Source organism: Aquila chrysaetos, chromosome 3 (genome assembly GCF_900496995.4).
Source record: "Aquila chrysaetos chrysaetos chromosome 3, bAquChr1.4, whole genome shotgun sequence".
NCBI classification, from domain to species: Eukaryota; Metazoa; Chordata; class Aves; order Accipitriformes; family Accipitridae; genus Aquila; species Aquila chrysaetos.
In genome coordinates this window covers 64,219,732-64,245,410 of record NC_044006.1, presented here as the reverse complement: position 1 = coordinate 64,245,410, position 25,679 = coordinate 64,219,732, and the positions used below count along the sequence as shown (strand labels likewise).

Here is a 25,679-nt window from a genome sequence, read left to right as displayed (position 1 = left end):
TTAGGATCCCTCTGTTTGTTTTTACATCTCACAAAACAAAACAAAAAAACAGAAAAAAAAAAGAACAAATAAAAAAAACCCAAACCTAATGTAATGTTTTAAGAATTTTTAACACTTTGGTTATCGTATCTGCCATATATTTTAATGGTTGGTATCTACTTTTGCCCCTAAGCAGGACACTGCAATTCCTCTCTATCAGGAAACTGTATACCTGTTAGAAATTATTTATTCACCCTCTGTTAGACAAGGGTATTGCTTTACAACATAAAATACAGCCTCTACTGGTTATCCATTCACCTTTCTGAAAAGACATAACTGGTTTAGGATTTGCTCTTGTTTTACATGAACTTTAGAACCTATATAGTTCCTTTCTGATAAAGACTCAAATATGGGGAACCCTAAAGGCGAACCTTCACAGTGTCTCCACTTCAAGTCCACCCCCAACTGATTCCCAAAAGGGAAGAAACAATAACTCAACATTCGGAGGGGGGGGGCAGAAAATAATTGCTCTTTTCCTACAACAGCAACACAGTGACTTCACAGACAAACTAAAGGAGCTTTCGACTGCAAAGTAAGGAACGGCTATCCAATTTCTGTCCTAGAGCATGCCAGAGTTCTCTTTCCATTCTGCTAAGATCTTAAGGCCAGCTCTGATTGCTCATACTTCTAGGGACTAAAAGACCCTTACATCTCCAAGAAGTAGGACCAACACAGAGAGAGGCGATGCAAATTTGCTGTGTTTCTATCCTACTGGGTTTGGGGCAGGGAATTCTCCATGGAGCAGCAGACTCCAGGCCCACTGTCTCATTCGCCTCGTAAAACTCCGGGAACAAATACACAACCTGAATCTGCCAAGCACTCTCCAAGGCAAAACCAAAGCGTGCTGTACCTTTTATGCCCCACAGTACCACTGCTTGATAAACACCATAGTCATTTCACAAATACTATAAAATTTGAAGTCTTTCACACATTTCTGAAGTCCAGTACTTACATGGCAGCTTTGTATCAGCTGCACAAGAAACTTTATTTTAAAATTATGGTTTTGTATTGGTTACTTATTGGTTATTTGTATTGGTTCCACATAAAATGACTGACTGGCACAGTATTTTTAGAATACAAATGTAAAATGATTATACCAGAATTTCGCCTACTATGGCAGACAGATAAAACCCATCGGGCTTCAGCCTGCCATGGCCTCAGATGAAATCAGCGATCAACTTCAGTGCACACATGAGTGGCTGTGAAAGGAGACACTGACATGAGCCTGCAGACTGAAAAGGAAAATTCAAGCCCTTAAAAGCGATTACAGTGTTGAGATAAATGAGCACAGGTGTCACTGGTTTATCTGGAATTAGCATCAGAATTTGGGACTTTCAAGAATTCAGAATGTTTAAAAGTCTGTAAATAAATTAATTTAGTGAAGGAAAATAATCTGTTAAAGAACTTCATTACTCGGGGGTTAAGTTTCTCCACCACAGAAGCAAAGATTAGAGCTAGACAAAACACACAAAGATATTCCTTCCAAGGGATTAATGTGTCCACAGAGACCAGGGTCAACCCTGAAGCTTTTTTGCTCTCAACACACTTGCAACTCTGTTCTGACTTCTGTTTTGCTAGGAAATGAACAATCTCTGCATTACAGCATCAAGCAAGGGGCTAAAGCAGCCCTAAAGAGAAAAAGAGAAACTCCGCTTCTTTGTGATGGGAAAAATACTTTCCAGCAATATTGTTAATCAATACAAAACTAGTATTTTAAATACTTAAATGCTAAGGCATACAGATGTGATTTGCTAAGTGTTTCCCTAAAAAGAACATACCTGAAATTCCTTGGAAAAAAGGCCATTCAATTACATGCTTGAAGCCTACTGAATCATTTGCTTGCTTCAAAGGGGACAGGAAAATAACCCGGTCAAATCTTTCACACACTCAAATGCTATAACAGAGGTTTTAAAGATTGAGTGCCTGCACCTTAATTTCACAGTGCCATCCCAGCAAGTTACTTAAACTGAAAAATAAGCATGTCTCTTAAGATAACGGGTTGTCTCCAACTTCTGAGAATAATACAGACTTGTATTGTTCTCGCTGATATACTGAGTTGCACTCGTTACAGGGAGATTTTGATTCCTCTCTTTGTGGACATCTACTTAATGAACTAAGAAGCACAACAGAAGAAAATGACAAAACTCTATTTGAAAAAAGGAGACCCCCATTAGTCTGATTTAGCACTTATTACAAATGGCACACGTACCTGGCCTCTCCTAACTGTGTGAGAGGTCCCCATTCTAAACTTGAAATATAATGAAACTATTTTAAAAAGTTTTAATTTCAGATTACTAATCACATCAAAATTATGATAATGAAAATAGCAGATTCATAGTTGTAAAAAAGTTAATTTGCATGATTAGGCATCAATTCTTTAATCAAAATTAAAATAAAAATATTTATTTCTTCGTTTGGATCAGTTTCTTAATATGACATTTAAACATTGTTCATCTCACTTTCCAGCACACTTACATTTCAAGGTGATTCATCTATTTTGTAAATATTCATCCATGTTAACTTTCTATATCAAGCATTTAATAAGAAATGGGTAATACATAAACAGAGAGGAAGGGAAAGAGAGAGAGGGACAGAGACACTGTATTTGCTTAGAATCTCCACAACAGTATTTTTGGCTTCTGCACCACTTTCCTATGTTTTGCATGTATCCTTCAGTTCTCGATATCCTGCAGTGTATAAACAATCAGAAGTCCCAAACCATTCTCCATGATTTTAAGTATATATACATTTATATGCAAATAGGTGGATGAGGGAATTGTCATTCTTACTAGAAGGATTATTCAAATTTAAAATAAATTAAGAACAAGCATATTATAACATAGCTGAGCACATCAGCAAACAGTGAATTTACCCTATGCAAAAGGACATTTTTCACGTAGCAACAGAGAAAAGAGAAGAGCAGAAAATAGTCAAGAGGATCACTTGAAATAGAAAACACTGGAGGTAAATTGGTAGGATTTCCACTGTAACAAGAAGCTTCTGAAAATATATTTGTTTCAAAACCAGAATATTTAACTATTCAGAACAAGGAAAAAGCAAGAAAAGTCATCTAGAAAGTAGAGAATTCTTCAGTGGTCTATAGGGATTTCTACACATCAATCAGCATGAGGTAAGGAAGTCCCAACTGAATCAGAAAATAAGCAGTGTTCGTGAATAACAGAAAATTTTCTTTTAAGCATGAAAATCTGTAATGAATGCATAAAGAATATTTCAATGGCAATACAAATAAAACTGGAATTACTTACTAACAGCTAACTTAATCTTATCAAAATGACAGAAAAGCAGCCTCACAAAGAAAATGCTTATGCATCTTGGTTAGCAGATACAGTTGAAAGGATAAACACAAACCAGAATTAACAATATTAACACCTGCTTGCAATTATTTTTGATTAGAGCAACATTCTTCCACTCCCTAACGACAAAGTTAAAACAGAAGAAAGAACTGAGATAGTAAATGCCAAAGCAAAGACTTTCATTTTGTTAAATGTAAAAGCCTTCTGCTGCCTTTCCATCTGCCTTTCTGGAGTTTCAGTGCCCATCACTGAACAATTTCCAGTTAAAAAACAATAGCAGGATTAAAGCTGGTAATGAACCCTGACTGTTCACCCACCAATTAAATATAGCCACCTCCGAGCAGAAACACAACATGTGTTTGCTGTACCTTGCCCTGACACAGCTACCGCTGCTGAACATATCTAATGAATGTAAGATACAGAATGCAACTGAGAGAACAACACTGCGCAGGGGATACTCTGCTAAAATGCCCATTTTGCATATAATATTCCATGTCACACTGTACACTTGCACTGGAGGCACTTATCAGCTGGTTTTCTCTTATCTTTAAATACAAGAAACTGCAGAATGCCAAAGGGTTGTTTATTACGTGTGTATAAAACTTTTACTTTCAGGAAACAAGCAGAAAGGAGCATCTGAGACACCAGTGAAGTCACAGGCAGTGGCTAGAAGTAGGTAACAGAAAGCAGTAACAGAGAGATGACAGAATAATATCACTTTCTGTCTATTTACTTTCATATCCAGACTTTGTAAACTAGCATCAGACAATGTAGAACCTTACTCCAATTTCATAAATGACTGGTGAGGGCTTTAAAATGGTGATAGAAGCTGTATTAAAAATGGACAAGATTTAAAACCTCAGAATTTGAGCTCGATAAGGGGCAGTTTCAAAAGTACTGACAGAGTAACATTTTGTAGGTTTTATCTGTTCAGTTCCTCATTAGACTTCAAATCAAGATATGCTAATAGACACGTAGAGAAATTAAGCATTTTCTTTGTTTTAACCAGCCCAAAGTTGCTGGGGTAGAAGGTCAAAGTAAAAGTATTTTCTTCATCAGTGTTCTGGATAGGCTTTAAATAAAATACGTAAAAATTATGGTCTAGAATGTCACCTGTTGACTATACTAAACTGAGTATTCTGAACAATAATCTTTTGTGAAATGCAATCTTTGAAAAGGTTCTTCTGTTCATTGGAAATGAAAGGGAACTGAAACAATAACACCACAAATGCATGAACACTTGACTGCGGTCTCAAATTGCAATATTGCTTCCTCTTTGAATATCTATCTTGTAAATAAATGCAGTATGAGGTGGGGAGGGTGGGGGGGAATGTTAGAAATTTTTTCCCCCTAATATATTGTTTAAGGCACCACCAGATTCAATATGCCATCCACTTTCACCACGTGGCTAGTCCTCAGCTTTAGTTTTACCTCTGAATTTTACTTACTTTTCAAGTACATAATTTTTGCAATTACTAAAGCTGCCTATATAATCAAGTGCGGTATATTCTGGAAGACACCTTTTTCTAGAGGAAAACACTTCCTTTTATCCACCAGTAGCAATGCATTCCCTGATATAAATCCAGTTTTCTTCTCAGTGTGCTAACAATGCTCTCCAATACGCAGAGCAGCAAAAATCTGTTAACAGAAGTTTCATGTTTCTAGTTTCTTTTACCCTTCGCACACTGCTATTAGGCAAGGAAAACCCAAACTATGAAGCACAGCTGATGGTTTCACTGCATTCCCACCAAACAGTATTTATAGGCCATGTAATACCCAAATCACCCCCAGCATTCTATGCAAAAAAAGAACTGCAGACACCATAAGGCTGACCTATAGCTCCCCCAGAAATTAGGGGGCCAGGACTGAAATAAACTAATAACTTGGTTTTGGAAAGCCTATGCCATTTCCATAGCTGACTCTGAGAAAGTCAACCCCTTGCTCTTCCCTTTAAGGCCAAAAGCAAACATCAGTCTGTAAGGGCATGCAATTTTACTGCACAAGCACTAAAATCATATTTTGCATTGAAAATCTAAACTGATTTGCATGTCCTTATAAAACTTATCAGTATGTGATAATTGTCTTCCAGAATTACATTTTTTGTTAAGAAAAAAATTAAGCCAATAAAAAATAATTAGTGTTTTTCAACATTCTAGTTGACTCTGAAAACTTGTCATAGTGTGCTCATAGACCCTCAATGCAGCCTAGGCCCAGCTAAATTAAAGTGCCAAATATCTAAGGGTGTCTGCTGCTCACGTACCAGCGTATTTCTGTAGGAACCTAGCATGTGTCCTAATGCCTGGGAAATACAGGATTGTACTCCAAAACAATCCCATGGACAAACTTACTTTCCTGTACCAGAAGAAGCAATCCAAATCTAATACAGCAGTTTATAAACAAGCAATGTAATTTTTTATTAATTTTTTTAAGGCTAGTACTACCCTTCCTTTAAAAATAAGGTCACATCCAAAGACAGTTCTATTTCTTGTCTCCATCTTTTACATGTTTACAGGTATTCTTCAGTTGTGTAAGGCTCTTCTTCTAATATAGCACAGTGCAGATGTTTCTATGCACACTCTCTGAGCAGCCACTGCTGTCAGAGACATTGGCTTGACCAACTGTGGGATTTCTCAAATTCTCTGCTACATGCCAATACAACACTTGAAAACAAACATGTAAGGCACTTTTTGGAAGGAGATAAAATTTAGTAAAGGCTTATTTTGCATTTGTTTTTTAACCTTACAGAATAATCAAGTGGTTTGCCTTTCTGAAAGTCAGTCTTATACAGTGAATATCTTAGCATACTATATACACAGCAAATACTCATCACAAAATAATGTAGGTAGTAACAGATCCTTAGTCTGAAGGAAGACAGGGAGACAGAAGAGCAGTTGGTCAGCTACCTTTTAAATACACTTTCACAGAGAAAATATTTGAGACAGGAAAAAAATCTGTCCTTTGCTAAAACCCACAAGGGGATTGGAAAGATGAGAAAGGATTTCCATAGCTCAAGGTTGTAACTACTGTCAAGGCAACTATAAATTAAACTAAGTAGAGACAGTGCTGAATCTCACTCAAAGAAAACAGCAAGTCAAATGTATCATTTAATGCTAAATTCATCTTCCACAGGAGCTGATCTTGTCTTACATACGTACCAACCAACCACCCTAACAAGCATACCACATGCTGTTCACCTTGCAAGTAAGGCACTTACTTCTCAGTACATGTCCTTCACACCTTAACAGTAAGCACAGAAGAAAAGTTTTCAGCCAGGACTGGTGAGAATAAAAAACTCCTATGTGAGCCATGAGCTAAGGACCAAAACCCAGAAGGATACCTAGTTTCTGACTGCAAACAGGAAGGTTATTTTTCAACTTTTTTTTTTTTTTTTTGAGAACAAACAATAAAAGTCAAGATGACCTATTGTACAGTGTACAGAGGCGTAAAGAAATTAGTAAAGTCTTTCGCTGTTATCAGCTCTATTTGATTTACATGTTCCTGGCAGAAACCTATGTCCCAATGGTTTCTACATTCACACAGAAGCCATGATTTTCGTTACAGAAAGGTTTTAGTTGTGGGGTTTTTTGTATATACATACATAAATACACACACACACACACAAACACACAAAACAACCCCAAACAAACAAACAACCCTACCAACCCCACAACTAAAACCAAATCTATTCCATAAATCTTACAGCATTATTCAAGGAAGCAATTTTACTACAAGAACTAGATTAACTTTTTACTTGGTCTAAACTGGCAGAAAACCTCTCTTTTTCTTACAGTCCTCAGAAAACTGACACACGCTGAAGGAACTCCCAAAACTTGGATTTAACTTTAAGAGCTGCATTGATACATCACCTTGGAAAATAGAGAGATAAATTTTCTTAAATGTTATTCCACTGAGTTCAGTTAAGCTTATTTACAACAGATTAGTATGTAACCCTACGCGAGTTTTAGAGCTGAGAGAAGGGTATTTAAGCGAGCAATTTAGAGATGCTGAAATTCCTACTACAGTCTGTAGCACCACTTAATAAAACAGTATTTCCCTACCCATTCACCGTATGTCTTCTAATCTGTTTCAAGGGCTTTTAATTCGCTCACAAATATGACTTGTTGAAATGGAGATTGGTTTGCTTGAAAAATGCCTACTGTTATTTCTCATCAATCCTTTTTGTTTAGTTCCATCTTTCTGGTAAACAGAGAGCTGAGGACATTACTGCTGTCTGAGCTTGAAAACACAGTAAGTCACCCATTATTAATATATTATATTAGTAAGCAGGGGCATGAACACATAAAGAGTGTTGTTCATCATAACAACCTTCATTTGCAAGTAATTTCTGATTCTGCCTTGTTTACTAGGTCAATGTACCACCATGGAGATGATAATGATCCCTTTTAATCAAAGGAATGAAGCTAATGGAAATAATTAACGGTAACTACCAATGTATTAGCTATTTATTTAAGATACATAGGCATTTGCCTTGGGCCAACTACTATATATTATCACAAGGAAACTGTGACTTTTTCCTCCCATCTGCTTTAAGCTCCATTAAGGAAATATACCAACCAGGAGTTTATTTATGGGATCAAAAAATGCTATCATGACCCAGTCCTGGATAGTAACTTCAGCCTGCTAGGATAAGAAAGCTTACTCGTTGCAAAACAATAAACCCGCTACAAAACAGAAGACAAAAGAAGATAAACAGAAGACAAAAGAGAAGGATCCAATGAAAATATAGTGGGTGAACAAAGAAATGAGATGCAGACAGCAAGACAGACAGAGGTAATGCCATTTAGCAATGACACACAACTGCTTTTTTGAACGAAGTCTTGAGTTTCCCTCCAAACACTAAGTAAATACTGTCAAGACTCTTACTTGAAAGATGCTGCAGAGATCTTTCCAGAGATCAAACAGGCTCCTGGGTCAAATTATTTTCCAGATTACAGCTAGATATTACCAACCCTCTAGAAGACATCAACAATAAAACTTTATCAGCACATACTTTCCTATTATTTTCTAACAGATATTAAAAAAACCCCACCTACCTGAGTTACCTGAGGAAAGAGAACTGTAGCAAGCAGTAGGAAGTTAACGGGACTATTTATAGATCAGATGCAATATCCTGTCTCAACAAGTGCTTTCCTGAACCGACACCTGCATGCTAAGCATCTTGTAAGAGCAAGCTCCAGGTTCTGAATTATTTTAACAACTGTTATTCTCACTCAGGCCCTGTTTAGCAAACTCATCATAGGACTTAACTGCAAGATAACAACAAGCTCAGATGCTTTAATATCATTGCAAATATCAGTGCTTTACAGCTAGCAATGGACTTGAGTATACAGTTTATGTGCACTGCTGAACTGAAGCTTCTCAACACTTAATTATATACTGCTGCACCCTTGCCAAAGCAGTCATATCAGAAGTTATGTCCCCCCCCGCCCCCTGCCTTATTTGACAGGTTACCTTTAACAGCTTATTTCTGGTACACCTGCATCAAAACTATTTTGCCTCGATGAAAAACAGGATTAAAACCCCCATGTAAGAACTGACAACGGTTCAAGCAAGTCAGCACATTCTCTTGAGGTCTAGGTACCTCCTATCATTTTTGTCACATAAATAAGACAAGTCAAGTCATACAGCTACAGCAACATTTGGCAGTGTGCTGACTCAACATGTGACATTCCCTACAGGTTTGATTAGCGCAGCATGATTAGACTGAAGGAGCTGCTTGTGGAGATGATGGCATGGCCAGCAAGTAGAGCACAGGAAGTGCTCACGACCATTTAAGCAACTTTCTGAAAACAATTTTTAAGAGAAGAAGTAGACAACAGGGCTGGAGAGCCTTTCTGACCTACAGAGCCACAAAGTAAAACCTTCACATGGACGAGAGCCACAGACCAACAAAACCAAGGGAAGGAAGAGTACCAGACATGGGCCACAAATGGGAGGTGAAAACTCGCTCTTGGTCCCACCGTTCCCCCGCCGGACAGTCTGGCCAGGCTGAACGTGCAGCCAGACACCAGCAACCCAACAGTGACAGCGTGACAGCCCCTCTTGCCCTGCTAACCCCAGGGTTTGCCACCTGGTTTGCCAGGTAACCGCGACCAGAACAGGCCAGTTGCCAGCCCCATCAGCCGCCTCTGAGCCCAGGAGTCACACATTCCCACTCCCGCAATAGAAGGAAAAACCTATTTCAGCAACAGATCCTGCCTTTCAATTAGGCGATGCCAAATTAATCAGATTTGAGTCCCTGGTGGTTTTGGCTGGGATAGAGTTAATTTTCTTCATAGTAGCTAGTATGGGGCTATGTTTTGGATCTGTGCTGAAAACAGTGTTGATAATGCCGAGATGTTTTCCTTACTGCTGAGCAGTGCTCACACACAGAGCCAAGGCCTTTTCTGCTTCTCACCCCAACCCACCAGCGAGGAGGCTGGGGGGGCACAAGGAGTTGGGAGGGGACACAGCTGGGACAGCTGACCCCCACTGACCAAAGGGATGCCCCAGACCATATGGCGTCACGCTCAGCATGTAAAGCTGGGGGAAGGAGAAGGAAGGGGGGATGTTCGGAGTGATGGCGTTTGTCTTCCCAAGTCACCGTTATGGGTGATGGAGCCCTGCTTTCCTGGAGATGGCTGAACACCTGCCTGCCCATGGGAAGCAGTGAATGAATTCCTTGTTTTGCTTTGCTTGCGCGTGCGGCTTTTGCTTTCCCTATTAAACTGTCATTATCTCAACCCACAAGTTTTCTCACTTTTGCTCTTCTGATTCTCTCCCCCACCCCACCGCGCAGCGGGGCCGGCGGGGGGAGAGTGAGCGAGCGGCTGCGTGGGGCTTAGTTGTCGCCTGGGGTTGGCTGGGGTTAAACCTTGACAGTCCCCAGATAGAAACCAAGGAGATTCCTCATTTACATGAGGAAAGAAATGCAAAAATATGTAGTTAGAGAAGATTTACATACAGCTGGACACATTGAAGCACAGGCAGACTACCAATTACAGAGATGGTGATTACCAAGAAATTTCTTCCACGAATTGCAAATCTTAACATTGCTACTAACTAAATCTCTTTTCAGCCTTTTATTTAGAAGAAAGCAGTGCATATGCATTCCACTACCCTTTAAAAAGAAAAAACCTACACAGCCTCAGAACCTGTTTAAAGAATTACAACTCATGCACCACAGTTTATTTGTAATCCCAAACTGTAATTCAGAACATAAATTCATCATAAAGCACACATTTCCAGAACTCATTAAGAAAATTACAGAGATCAAAAAACACGTTCAATGCTACTTAAAAGTCCAAAGACACAGGGGGGAAATACAGAAATCTTAGCAACATGTGGATAACTATCACACAGATCTGAGAGAACAAGGATTATTTTATTTGCTTGACTGTAAAACATGCAGAAGGGGTAGGAAACTAGCAATGTGCAGCAAATGTTGACATGCAAACATGATGTAATCTAGAACAGGAGTTTGAAATTAACACTGAAAGCTATGACGCCATTCTGGAGTCATCACACAGACCCTGCTCTAGAATATACTATGTATTGTGTACTTCTCACCACTCAAAAAGCACAGCAAAATGTAAGGGATCAAATAAGAGGTGATGAGATCAGAGACAGGAACTTCTGTATGTTGTGGGTAGAAAAGGTTGGGCTGAGAAGCACAGGCAGGAGGCAAGTAAGGCAGGCTACGACAGAGATACACACAAAAAAGGGGGGGGGGAGGAGATAAAACTCAGACAATCTTGCTAAAGCTACAGGTATGGAGGAGGGCAATGATCAAAAAGCAGTATCTTTCAGCTGAAAGCTAGTTTTAACATTATACTGGCAACATGACAAAAAAAGAGAAAATAACATTTTACTTTAAAAATACTATTTTCCAAAACATTTGTTACATATAATATCTGAGGTACAAATATTTCATTCAAGAACACACACACGCAAAAAAGTTGGACCGAGAGGGGAAGAGTCTGCTACCTAACCCTAGCCTGTATTTCCAACAAAGCCAGGAGGTCTAGCCTTCACTTCCAGAGATTCCTGAAGCTCACAAATATCCCAAGGACAACTGCCATGCTGGGTTTACATCAGACAGTTATCTAGCAACCCAGTAACAGAAGAGGCCCTCAGCTAACCGTGGCCACCAGGAACAGAAGGAAACAGAGACATCAGTGGCATGCCCAGGACCTCACTGCACGTGCCAGTTCCATCATGCAGTGGCTTGCCCACAGTGAGCGACTACCTTTTCTTTAGCATCCAATACTTGGCAGAAGTCACAATCTCAAAAAGTACCATACTTCACTTGAATAACCACTGTGTATGAGCCAGTACTAATACACAATTTTTTTCTAGAATAACAAATACATTGATATCCGTGTGAACCCATTTTGAGATAATCCACACAAAATCATTGAGACAAAAGAACTATTGATGGCTCCCTTAAGATCTCTTCTCCTTTTCTGCCCACGCCCATGCATAACTTCACTGCTGCTGAACTGCAAATTTATATTCAAAAATTAAAGCATGCAGTAAGGAAAAGAAGAAAAAAAAACAACAAAAAAACCCCACATAACCAGATATGTGAAAATATAAGATCAGTTGTTCAATGTAAGTTCAGGTTCTCATGTAGTAACATAAAGCTTCAGTGTTTGGATTGCATAAACTGTGATTCAAATACTTGTTATAAAAATAACTGTTTACTATAACATTTTTTAAAGAAATGTGACTTAAGGTCAAGAGCTTACTTTTCACAAAACATTCATTTCCAGTTAAATTTAACTTGGCAACGTCCCTTTCACTTAAATATCCATTTTGCCAAGGGGAAACAAGTTCCTAGATGTAGAATTTACATCACTGCTTATATATGGAATTTTAAATATTGTTTTTGTTTGCTTTAGCTTTCAAAGGCAGTATTGGTTTGTTTTTCTCCACAAAACAACCAGTTAGATCCCTCCTACTGCATATTATTTTTATCACAGACTGGATCTCCAGGACCACCTCAGCAAGAGGAACCCTTCTCCTACCTCAACCCCTGAAAAAGTACACATATGGCTCAGTAAAATTACAGTTCCAACTTCTTTCTTTCTGTGTTGGACACAGAGAGGATAACTGTATACTGTCAATGCAATATACGAGACACTTACCATCTCAAATGAATTATCCAAAAAAGGAGGAGGACATTTAGCTGCAGGAAGCATGATTTGAAAGCTTGAAATAAAATTGCATTTCCAAACTCTTCACACCCCTTCCACCTCCACTGACTGACTGAATAAAATGCATATGGATTTCTGCCAGGTAGGAACAGTCACAACAAAAAGCTTTGAGAACAAAGTGCCACTGAGAGCTATGTGTTCATAGCTCCCTATGAACACATCATCAGGCGGGACTGACACATAGCTTATAGTAGGGGCACATATAAAAAATCCTGTCATTCAGTCGTGAAGCTGGATTGTATCTTGATGTTTATTTTAATGTCTGAACTTCAAATCTACTACATATGACCCCATAGCAAGAAATACCAAAACACTAATCAGAAGAAAACTCCTGTATCTTCATTTCAGAATCCCTTTTCAGTAAATGTTCATTCCAAATACAGATAAATCTATTCACTGATGACTATTTAATATTTGAAATACTAGAATTTCAAACCATATATCTGAACAACTATGTCGAGGTTAATCACATTCCCTATTTTAATAGTGATAATGGCAGAGAATTTCAAATGAAAGCAAGAGCATCCTCCAGAGACTTTACTGAGTTTGGGGATCCAATAAGTTTAAGATCCTGCCTATAGCTGTAGTTGAAACTGTGTTAGCAACTAGAAATAAAATTATTTCTAATAAGATCTGAAACTGTGGGTTTTTTCCTAAGTACAGACACAGTAGAATAATGCGCTGAATGGTTAGGCAAAACATTCTGCAATAACTGGACTTACCATTATTAATTTTATCTCTGTTGATTTCAGTTATATAGTTTCATAAACTTAATTAATAAAACCAAAACGAGTCCTTTCAAGTCCTCCAAAATGAAAAGCAAACAAAACAAACAGGTATCAGAATAGATTATAAAGATCCTGATTCATAACAGCTGTGATACTATCTCCCAGACACACAGGAGACTGCAATCCTATAACGACCAAACCAACTGTCTAGAAATAAAAATTTCTATTACAATTATCTGCATGTTCTCAGTCATAACTTTTTCTTCTTCTAACCTGTATTTCACACTGGTTATTTTAACAGAATTCTTTGAGGAGGAGGAAGTGGGGGGGACAGACACCAAATTAATAGAGACTACAGCTTACTGAATATACTGTATATATGATACTATAACATACAGACAACTTTTTTCAAGCTACAAAAACAGATGAGATCTAAAACTCTGAACATCAGCCTAGGAATCAAGAGCTCTAATTAATTTCAAATGCTGAAAGGCCTTCTTCAAGGTCTTTACATCACTTGTATCATTTTACAAAATAACACAGCTCACAAAGCAGTTCAGACATGTAATTACTGCTTGTAGAGCTCACTGACCACAACCTGAAAGTTTCTTTCAGCCGAAGCAGGGAAGCATGTCCTGCCTTGTTCAGGACCAGTTACGATTCCCAAACTTTGGATCTTCGACTAATGCAGTCTCCTTCCTTAGGAAGGTCAGAAAAGAGGAGAAAGAAACCACAGTATATTTAGGTGTAAAATAGAACTATTCATAAACACTAAAAAAACCCTAAATAACTACAACACAGAGGCATAACTGCTGCCAGTCATTTCACATGTACATCCTCACATATACTCACAATTCCTAAACTACCTCTCCTTAGAGAGTTCACATAGAAGCGACAAAGTGTAGGATAGTATTTCAAAATATCTTTGCTGATCAAGTACAGCTTCTTTCTCATGCAGTATTACTTTCAATATCTGAAATCAACACATTCTTTCCAGGAACAAAGATGGTAATAAGTTTCTTTATCAGTTGGAAACATTCAGTAAGATGTCATAACACAAATAACAACACAGCAACAAAAAGGTACCATTTCCCAGAATACTAATGTGCTGGAATATAATGCATACAGGAAACAATTTTAAGTACACCAATAATCCACTAATTTTGCTCCAAATCTAGAAAAGGATCCCTGTACCACCAGTCTCACATCTTCATTTAGTAACAATGCACCTTATCATGACATTTTTGGTAGCCTGGCTTTATAAAAACCTGGAGTGGTTACCACTTCCTCTATATCTTCTGTAACAGTTTTGTCTCCTTACAATCCAACTTTTGGGTTCAGGAATAACTCATCAATTCCCACTCTTAATGAAATACAAATACAGCAAAGAAAAGAAGCTTTTAAAATTTCAACACAGTCTCATATTGGTTTCCATTCTGTTGAAACTAAATCTTTTCACTTCCCATCTGATTTCTTCTGGACCTCTGCCACAGGAGTATAAGAATAATTTTGCAGACAAAGAAACAAGCAAGCAAAAAGCCTGAGATACAATTTTTTTTAACTAAAGCTGGGTTGTTTTTCTTTTAAAAATAAAATTCTCCTTGCAAAGTGAGAAGGATATCATGCAGGTACCAGTGCAGATGCTCTTCCCCTCTAAGAAGCACAGTGGAGAAGAATGTCAGAAGTGTTACACGAGGTAGATGACAATACACTTTTAATCTTAGGATTAGCTCTACTCCATAAACTTGTCTTAGCGTTCAAATATTAGAGTTTTCTGCAACATTTTTGCACCAACAAAGATAGTAATAAAGTGCCACTCACAGTGACAAAAACATTGCTTTTATCAATAAATTTTGTTCAAACCATCATAAGCTATAGGACAAGAGCACAACTTCTGCAGTGCAAACTGCATCTATGAGAGCACAGCAAAGATATTTCAGCAAAATGGTTACAACATTGGCCTGACTTAACAGAAATAGAATTATTTTGCAAAGAAATAACACCAGTTACTGGAAAACGTACACTCTTGCTGATCTGAGAAACTTGTCTTAGCTGAATGATAGTCGGTCTAATAAACCCTTTAGAGTTTGCAGGCCTAAAATGTTACAAGCATGGTGAGAAAGGAAACAAAAAAACAAAAGGAAAATAAGGAGGAAAAAAAAAAAAAAAAAAAAAAGGTTTTCATGCAAATTCTCCAACCAGCTTTCACTAGTAATTTCTCAGTAACGCCAATCACAGCTCCTTGGCCAGCTTCTATACTAGCTGAGGACTAGTCTTCAAGACAATACTGCTGCTGCTGCTGCTGCTGCACTCTTTCTCCATCTAGTTCAGGCTAGTGAGCACTCTAAATTTAAGCTAGTCCTCCCAGAAGAAGCTCAGAAGCTGCTGATGCTCAAACTGGACTGGCTGGGGGCATGGCTTATGATGACATCTGGGGTCTACACAAGCAGCAGTTTAAGTTGAGGTCAGTCAAACCATCTCTGAATTTTGGTCAACTTCTGCAAAAAGTTTCAGCTTGGTAAACATGAAAATCCCAAGGGTACATTTCAGCAATTCTGGAATATTTGCTTTTAAAGTTGGATTGTAAGGAAACAAAACTGTTACGGAAGATAGGGAGGAAGTGGTAACTACTCATTGAAGGCACCACCTAAGCATACTGCTGGGAGTATTCTATCTAAATAACAAATTGCTAAATTTAAAAAGTTTATTAACATTTACTAGCTCGTCACATACTTTTCAGAGATGTATAGCACATTGTATTGGTTTTGCTGGCAAGGTTTTGGTAGCGGGGGGGGTTACAGGGGTGGCTTCTGTAAGAAGTTGCTGGAAGTTTCCCCTGTGTTCGAGAGAGAGCCAATACCAGCCGGCTCTAAGATGGACCTGCCGCCGGCCAAGGCCGAGCCAATCAGCGATAGTGGTAACGCCTCTGTGATAACATTTTTAAGAAGGAAAAAAAAGTTGGGACAGGCAGATTCGGCAGCCGGAGAGAGGAGTGAGAACATGTAAGAGAAACAACCCTGCGGACACCCAGGTCAGTGAAGAAGGAGGGGGAGGAGATGCTCCAGGCGCCGGAGCAGAGATTCCCCTGCGGCCCGTGGTGAAGACCATGGTGAGGCAGGCTGTCCCCCTGCAGTCCATGGAGGTCCACGGTGGAGCAGATATCCACCTGTAGCCCGTGGAGGACCCCACGCCGGAGCAGGTGGGTTTCCCGAAGGAGGCTGTGACACCGTGGGAACCCTGCGCTGGAGCAGGTTCCTGGCAGGACCTGCGGATCTGTGGAGAGAGGAGCCCACGGAGCAGGTTTTCTGGCAGGACTTGTGACCCCGTGGGGGACCCACGCTGGAGCAGTGTGCTCCTGAAGGACTGCACACCGTGGAAAGGACCCATGCTGGAGCAGTTCGTGAAGAACTGCAGCCCGTGGGAAGGGCCCACGTTGGAGAAGTTCGTGGAGGACTGTCTCCCGTGGGTGGGACCCCACGTTGGAGCAGGGAAGAGTGTGATGAGTCCTCCCCCTGAGGAGGATGAAGCGGCAGAAAACAACGTGTGATGAACTGACCGTAAACCCCATCCCCGTCCCCCTGTGCCGCTGGGGGGGTTGGTAGAGAAGCCGGGAGTGAAGTTGTGCCCGGGAAGAAGGGAGGGGTGGAGGGAAGGTGTTCTGAGATTCGGTTTTATTTCTCATTACCCTACTCTGGTTGATTTGTAATAAAGTGAGTTAATTTCCCTAAGTTGAGTCTGTTTTGCCCGTGACGGTAAGTGATGAGTGATATCTCTCCTGTCCTTATCTCGACCCACAAGCTCTTTGTTATATTTTCTCTCCCCTGTCCAGCTGAGGAGGGGGAGTGATAGAACGGCTTTGGTGGGCACCTGGCAATCAGCCAGGGTCAACCCATCACAGTCTTTTTGGTGGAGAATGCGGGCAGTGTGAGGAATTCGAGATAAGGATAGTAACTGAGAGAGGTTACGGGCAAAACATGGACTGAACGCAGCTAGAGAGTTAAGAGCTGCATGACGAGTGGGGAATTTTATTGTTGTAATTGTGGTGAAGGGACGAGGGGTGGATTGTGTGTAAATTGCTCACCTTTTGTCGGTTTTGTGATGATATTATTCTGATTTCGGTGTGGGAATTCTTTTTGTTGATGTGAGTGAAGATTTTGTGTGATGAATGTAGATTTTAATGATAGTTCTTAAAAATGTGATTCACAGAGGCGAGGGGTGGAATGTATTGGTTTTGCTGGCAAGGTTTTGGTAGCGGGGGGGGTTACAGGGGTGGCTTCTGTAAGAAGTTGCTGGAAGTTTCCCCTGTGTTCGAGAGAGAGCCAATACCAGCCGGCTCTAAGATGGACCTGCCGCCGGCCAAGGCCGAGCCAATCAGCGATAGTGGTAACGCCTCTGTGATAACATTTTTAAGAAGGAAAAAAAAGTTGGGACAGGCAGATTCGGCAGCCGGAGAGAGGAGTGAGAACATGTAAGAGAAACAACTCTGCGGACACCAAGGTCAGTGCAGAAGGAGGGGAGGAGATGCTCCAGGCGCCGGAGCAGAGATTCCCCTGCGGCCCGTGGTGAAGACCATGGTGAGGCAGGCTGTCCCCCTGCAGTCCATGGAGGTCCACGGTGGAGCAGATATCCACCTGTAGCCCGTGGAGGACCCCACGCCGGAGCAGGTGGGTTTCCCGAAGGAGGCTGTGACACCGTGGGAACCCTGCGCTGGAGCAGGTTCCTGGCAGGACCTGCGGATCTGTGGAGAGAGGAGCCCACGGAGCAGGTTTTCTGGCAGGACTTGTGACCCCGTGGGGGACCCACGCTGGAGCAGTCTGTGCCTGAAGGACTGCACACCGTGGAAAGGACCCATGCTGGAGCAGTTCGTGAAGAACTGCAGCCCGTGGGAAGGGCCCACGTTGGAGAAGTTCGTGGAGGACTGTCTCCCGTGGGTGGGACCCCACGTTGGAGCAGGGAAGAGTGTGATGAGTCCTCCCCCTGAGGAGGATGAAGCGGCAGAAAACAACGTGTGATGAACTGACCGTAAACCCCATCCCCGTCCCCCTGTGCCGCTGGGGGGGTTGGTAGAGAAGCCGGGAGTGAAGTTGTGCCCGGGAAGAAGGGAGGGGTGGAGGGAAGGTGTTCTGAGATTCGGTTTTATTTCTCATTACCCTACTCTGGTTGATTTGTAATAAAGTGAGTTAATTTCCCTAAGTTGAGTCTGTTTTGCCCGTGACGGTAAGTGATGAGTGATATCTCTCCTGTCCTTATCTCGACCCACAAGCTCTTTGTTATATTTTCTCTCCCCTGTCCAGCTGAGGAGGGGGAGTGATAGAACGGCTTTGGTGGGCACCTGGCAATCAGCCAGGGTCAACCCATCACACACATATATTAAATATTCTGCAGGATGAAGTAAAAAAGATCACTCCATATGTCAGAATGCACATAGAAAATTAATAGATTTTAAAAGCTCTAGTTATCCCAGTTCAAAGGAAAAGTAAAGAAGCAAAAGTAATGCCGATCCATTTCTACATAGAAAGCTCAGAGAAAGCCTATACATTGTTTATATTTTCAGTTTGTAAAGTGTACTTCATATTCTGGCAAAGATATTAAACAAGGAAGTTATTTAGACTATGCCTGATCTGCAGCTGGCTGGCAGGACAAGGGCAGCTATTAGGTAGCGCTAGGCACTGCTCACTTATTCTTCTTCCAACCTCATGATACAGAGAGCAGCTAGAAAAAGGCATTCACAGTGTCAGTAAGTTGCTATATGTGCACAGCAAACAGCACCTCGTTTCAGAAAATGCTGTCCCACCATGTGGGTGCCAAACTTCAGGACTGCCTTTTGTACCATCCGTCCTTGAGCAAGGCCTGAAGACGTAGTAAACATACCCTGAAAGTCTGAAAAACCTTCAGTATGCACATAAAATTAGGTAAAAGAGCTATGACCACACAGTGGAGAGGTCTTCATTCCTTTTAAACATATTATTCCTATTACATGTAAAATCTAAGGGAAAAAACCTACCTCAAAATACAGTAGACCTTCCATTTTCAGAGACCTATAATTTTAAGTCTTGTCATTCTGTTCCGAGTACCAATTCAGCAGCCAAGACCACTGATCTTGTTTAACTCACTTTCAAAAAATTCTTAATCAGATGGCAGTACACCAATAAAATTCGTTAGAAGTAAGTTCAAATATGATTAGTCTTAGCATGTGTGCACCTGAAAGCTTCTACAGCTAAATATAAAAATACTGACTTCATAAAGGGTGTAAATTTAGTGATTTGATGTGAACAATGTGAAAGTGAGGTTTTAGGAAGGCTTTGTACAACATGATGGTGCCTCTGAGAAACAGGGCACAGCACAGAATAAACAGATGAAGCTGATAGCGGAAATAAAAAAGAAAGCTGTGAGGTATGCATCACTAGCAGCATGCAGTATAGGGCTAAGTTCAGTGATGCAGGCCACAGCAGGCTCCATTTTTAATTTTTTGATGCACAAGATTGCAGTGGTACCTTGATACGTGTCCTCTGACAAATGCTTAGGTAGGTAACGCAAACAACAGTAGTGAAAAGCATATAGATCACCTCTGTGCAGGGATTCTGGCTAAGGGAACAAGAAAATTTTTGAAAGAGACTATTTTCTTTTTTTTAAAGAATGGCTATCCTTTTATGATCCAGGTGTTAGCAGGAATGTCTGTGTGCAACATATTAGATCTTTAATTTGCTTCTGAAGTGCTTGTATCTTGACTTTTGTGAATGTAGGTCAGTTCCTTCACAACGTGCAACCCATCATGCCCTAGCTCTTGAAAACACCAGTATTCCCTTTCAGCAAAATTTCATGAGGTATGTGGGGCAGACATTTTAAAACTTTCCTGTATTTTGCTAAAATCTCATAATTCTTATAAAATGCAGTAGACAGATATACACAAATACTAACTAATCTCATTTCAGAGACTCCTATGTGCCAGTTTCAAGAAGGTGGGGAAAAAAATATGTAAATGAACAAATAAATGGCTTTTTAAAAAGCAGTCCATTCTTAGGAGCCTGTACATTATGCAGCAAAAAATTAACATGATTGGCCCATCATGAAAAGGGCTGAAGAGGTTGATCAGTGATGCACAGTTGCACAGGATGACATTATCTGAGCTAGCAATGAAAAATGACCTAGTGACATTAGCAGGAGTTTACAAAGAGGGGAGAAGAAAATCTGAATTTTGTGGGGCTGGGGGCGATGGGGGGGATGGAGGATGAGACAGGAGAGGGGCTAATCATTAAGAACTGTCTTTCCTTCAAATAGCCTAGGAACTCTCCATCTAGTCTCTATTTCAAGAACAGCCTTTTGGCCAATTTCATTATAGGGTATCAGCTTTGCCTCATGCCATCATATCTGTGGTAAGACAACCCTTCACCCCCTCCCTACAGCTCCATACTTGAAAAGCTTACTACAGAAATCATGCTTCAAACAATCACATTTGAGCACATCACCACACACTGCTTTTTCTCAAGTTAAACCAACAGTGGGTCTGACTGTGTGACCTGCTGATGTAAATAAAGAGTAAGTGGAGTCCAGACTATGGTCAGTCCAGCTAGCCAGGATTTAAACAATGCATACACCGAGATGCTTACACGGCTTGCACAGACAAAAGTTTATATGCAAATGAGATACAGAATCTGATACGTTAAGGTTTCTACCATTTTTACTTATTGTTGCAATTAACGCTGCTGTAAAAAAATGTCTTGATGACAAACAGATAGAGCCAGGAATCTGCAAGTCTTGAATCCACTGCCATAATTTTCTTAAAGTAAATTTTTAAATGTGAAGCACTGAAAAATGTTGAAGCTCCCCCTTAGCAATAAATCATCAAAAACAGACGGTAACCTCTGTATGTTACAATTATTCTCTTGCTCTTTCTCAAAAAAAACAGAAGTAAAAATCTGTCAGGTGTTCTTCTTTATCATGAGCCTGCACAAACAAAATAAAAAAGAAAAAAAAAGGAAAAAAAAAGCATTCTGGTGACTGCATAATATTCAGAGAGGCAATTTTGCATATGTGTGGATTTTTATAGAAATCCATTACCTTCTTAGAAATTTGGGGGGGGAGGAAAAAGGAAGAAAGAGAAATTCACCATTATCTTTCTCCAGAATAAGTCATTTGATAAATTCCTCCTAATCAAATCTCTTTCAAAATTCCTTTCTCTTTCAGATACCACCTTATAAACAGTTGTAAAATATTAGAGAAATTGGGATTTTCTGACAAGGTACCAATGACATAGAGGTAAAATCTTGCTATAAAACCCATTCCTACTGAAGCAGAATTCCTACAACCATTCTTTGAAAAACTGCTACTGGATTGGGTATTGTACTTGAATTATAGGAGACAATTCAAAGGCACGATCTTGAAGGCAGATTTGACAAATGTTTCCTTATGAAGTATATAAGACTGGCAAATGTCAAACAGTTCTACAAATACTAAAACTTCCAGTTAAATCACTCAAAGGTTTGACATCCCTCCCTATTTTTCTTTCTCCTTCTCATCCTGCCAGAAACGAGGTCTGCAACTGTGAAAACCACTCATCTCTTAAAACCTTAAGCAGCCCACAGCCGATCTAAAGGTTCCAGAAGTTCTTGTTTTATTCAAGAAGCTTCACCCACTTCAAAAAATAAAATGTTTCATGAATTTCCATGAATATAAGCATGAGAGCAACCTCCACATGAAACACATTAACTCAGACACTGCATGTCGTCATTTGTCACAGTCCCCGAAAGTACCACTCACAAGGTAATTGCTTGCTAGGGACACAAATTTGCGCTTTGGGAGCCTGGCTGTCACTGCCACATGTACTGAGCTGGATGGAAGGGCAAGCTTGAAGAACAGCAAGAAACATAAATTTGAAGTGTCAAAAAAGTTTTTTTTCAGTGTATCAGTCTTTGGTATCACTTATTTAAAAAAAAAAGAAAGAAAAAAAAAGTACATTTGGCACCACTACCAATTTGAGAAACTCTTGGAAATACTTTACGACCTGCAGGAACACTAAGGAATCAATACCCAGCATTTTCTCTTCACGACACAGATAACCAGACTATTGTTCTTTCATTGTAAAGAACATCATTGTAATATGATAAAAATATCATTAGAGTTCTCTATTGTGAAGTTTTTTCCCACCCCAGTGTCTCATCTGTAAACATCTGTATGCCGTACAACGTCAAACAATCCAACAACAAAAACATAACAGCTAGTCTAATAGGAAATAAAATTTGAAAAACACAGTATCATCTCATTACATTTAGTAATCAGCCTATCATCTTTCACCAAAAGACCTTCAGTGAATATGACTCCAGGGTAACAGACCTGCAACAAAGCACGCTTCAAAAAGCTGCTTTACCCAAAGTATCTCCAGTTGTTTTGTGTGTACACACATTTATTGTCCATCAGTCTCCCCAGTGAAAACTTATTTCTCAGACTCTAGCCATAAAAAGGGGCAAGACTACAGTAAGGCACAGAAAGGGAAGCCAAAATTGTTTGCTCTTTTTCAGAATTAAAGACAGCTTGCCCATTTGAAAATGTGACACTGCACTGACAATAGTCCCAGATCAAAACCAACAAAATTTAAAAACAAATAATACAAAAGGTATTCTCTGTGTTCTAACAACAGGTTACAACTCTAGGCTTGAAACATGCCACAGTTTAAAGGAGAAGAGAGACAGAATACACACGTGCCTTGATCCAACAAATGAAACGACCAATAAAGATTTTTTTTTTTTTTGCAAGTAACTACCCAAGATGCAGGAATTTATCTGCATTACATGCGCATTTTAACAAGCACACATGCACTTACTATTTCCACCTATGCCCTTCTTCCCATCCTGAAAAAAAACTACGTCAAGAAGAAGGCACAAAACCCGCACATCTCTGACCAAAAACTCTGTGTTGATATAGATGGAGAAATCCGTACCATCAGAGAGAGCTGCATGCTGCTATGCTGGACAACCCTGGTGCTGGAAGAATTAATCATTCATAGATCAACAATTGGTTCTTTCATCTCCCTGGCTTTCTCAGACCAGACCATTATGTATTTTTTTCCACCTACTGATCATGTTATGCTCCAATTCTGCAGCCGCATGTAGCGAAGACAGTTGAAAAACATTCATATTTCCAGAATGTATCTCGTTAAAAGAAATAATCTTAACCAGAGGGGGAACCCATCTGCTTCTATGGGCTTCATAACTTTGCCAGTGTCAAAGAACTGACTTAACATAAAACTCTGCAATAAAATGGCCATCGAATAAGCTACCAAAAAGATGTGGAAGGCGAATTGAAGCGCGCCAAAGTCACTCTTTCTGGCTTTCTACCAAAGGCAGTTCACGTAAACTAATCCATGAGATAGCTGACCTTTTACCAAGTAAACTTTTAGGACTAAATACTTCAGCTAATCAAAACCTCAATTACACATACACGTTAAACCACATCTTTAAAATTAAGCTGTATCCTGGTCAGCCAAAACAGCAGCACGTTCAGTCGTCACCAAACCAAGCGGAATACGGCTTTTCGGAACACCACTGCAGAGAAAGAGAGGGAGAGGGAAAGGAGGTACTCGTGATTTCGCAGAGCGCTGCCTCATCGCGGCAGCCACGGGGGAAGAAAAAGTCACTGGAAGAGAGGGCTGTCAGGGGAAACACTTCTCCCACTTTCACCGCTGCCTGGGTTCGTCCTTTGAAGCCCCAGCCCCGCAGAGGCCTGGCAGGTGACACGGCGGCAGGTGACGCTGGCTCGGTACCGCGGGGACTGCGCTGCCCAGCCCTGCGAGCAACAGGGACGGAGCAGAACGCTTCCCTGCGCCGGAACCCAGCCCCGAGAGAGGCCGGTGCCGGAGCCCGCCGGACCCCCCCCGCTGCGGGCGGCTGTCCGTAGTGCCGCCTCTCGCCACCCTGGGGGGGGGGGGAGAAGGGTCTGGGGCCGCGCAGACCCGGGACCAGAGGGCTGCGCCTTGCCAGAGGATGCGGCGGGGGACGCCAGCCGGCCCCGGCTGGAAGGACCCCGCGCACCTCTCCCCGGGGAAAGGAGCGGCTCCGGAGGCTGAGCCCCGCGCAGATGCACGGCGACCGCCCCGTGAGCCCCACAGGGGCGGCCGTGGGGACCAAGACCGGGCAGGGCGTCAGGGCGGCGGGCTCAGCGCCCGGGCGGGGCGGCGGGACCGACCGGCCCCACCCGCGGGGGGAGCCGCCCGGGGCAGAGCCGTGGCCCCGCCGCAGGGAGGAGGAGGAAAGGAGGGGAAGGGAAGCGGGGGCTCTCGCCGGGCCGCCCTCACCGTCGATGTTCTCCCGGTCGCTGATGTGCTGCAGGTTGCAGCCCGTGTCCTCCCGGCTCAGCTCGGCCTCGGGGCGGTAGGACTCCAGCCGGGAGTGGGCATTCCTGCGCAGCTTGGGGCTGGAGGAGACGCAGCAGGAGGTGGTGTTCCCCATCTTCTCGGCCCGGCCCCGGCCCCGGCCCGGCTCGGGAGGAGGCGAGGGGCGGCCGGTCAGCAGGGGCGGCGGGAAGCCATGGGCGGCAGCGGCGGCGGCGGCGAGGGGGAGCGGCGGGGGAAGAGGCGGCGGCTGCGGCGCCCTGCGGCTGCACTCGCCGGCGGATCCCCCCGGCGGCTCATCCGCGGAGGCAGCCCCGCAGCGCGGCCCGCCGGCGTGGGCTGCGGCAGCTAAGCCCTCCTCCGCGGGCAGGCAGCGCAGGGCCCGCCGAAGCACAGCCCCATCGCCGGCGGCGGGGCCGCCGCGCTCCTCCCCCGCCCCCGCGCAGCCGCCGGGCCCGCTCCACGCACGCACCCACGCGGCAGCGCCGCAGCCTCCGCGGCAGCAGCGGCAGCCGCAGCAGCAGCAGCCGCCCCGGGCGGCCCCCGCTAACCGGTTCCGGTTCAAGCGGGCGGTGACGCCTCCCGCCGGGCGGGCTGCGAGAGCTCCGGGGCTGGGGGGGCGTGGGACGGGGGATCGGGGGGACGCGGCGCTGCCCGGCTGGGCGGAGGGGGCTGCCCCGGCGGCCGGCGGAGCCCGCCTTCAGCAGCGGCCCCCCCCCCCCCGGGGGGCGCCCGGCGCGCTGGCCGTTGGGTCGCCCGCCGCGCTGAGGGGGCTGCGGCCCGCCGGCGGGAAGGCGGCGGGAAGCCGGTCCTCCTGCTCTGGGCGTCCCCGGTCGCCCTGCGCGCAATCGGACAGCTGTATTTTTACGCAGTCCGAGAGGAAGGCGCGGTGTGGGCTGGGGGAGGCGAGGGGGTCGCGGCAGCGGCTGCTGCCTGGCTGGGCGCTTCCCTCTCCGAGGGGGAGGAGGCGCAGGGCCGGGAACCGCACCGGCCGGTGCCCCCGGGGTGGTGCTGGCCCGGCGGGGAGCCGTGCCTCGGGAAACCCCCGGCCGCCTTT

The 25,679-nt window shown here is 42.6% G+C and overlaps 1 protein-coding gene across 4 annotated transcripts in view; it reads right to left on the bottom strand.

Moving 5' to 3' along the window:
- The window catches only part of CCNY (cyclin Y), a 134,128-nt gene extending 108,972 nt beyond the window's left edge, over positions 1–25,156 (bottom strand). Inside the window, exon 1 of one of the 4 annotated variants that reach the window (XM_030007958.2) lies at positions 24,587–25,156. In XM_030007958.2, the coding sequence (XP_029863818.1) occupies positions 24,587–24,740 (154 nt within the window). In that variant the 5' untranslated portion in view covers positions 24,741–25,156. The remainder of the gene's footprint in view (positions 1–24,586) is intronic. The other 3 variants (XM_030007959.2, XM_030007960.2, XM_030007961.2) reach the window with 3 other exon arrangements.
- Between the last annotated feature and the right edge of the window lie 523 nt (positions 25,157–25,679).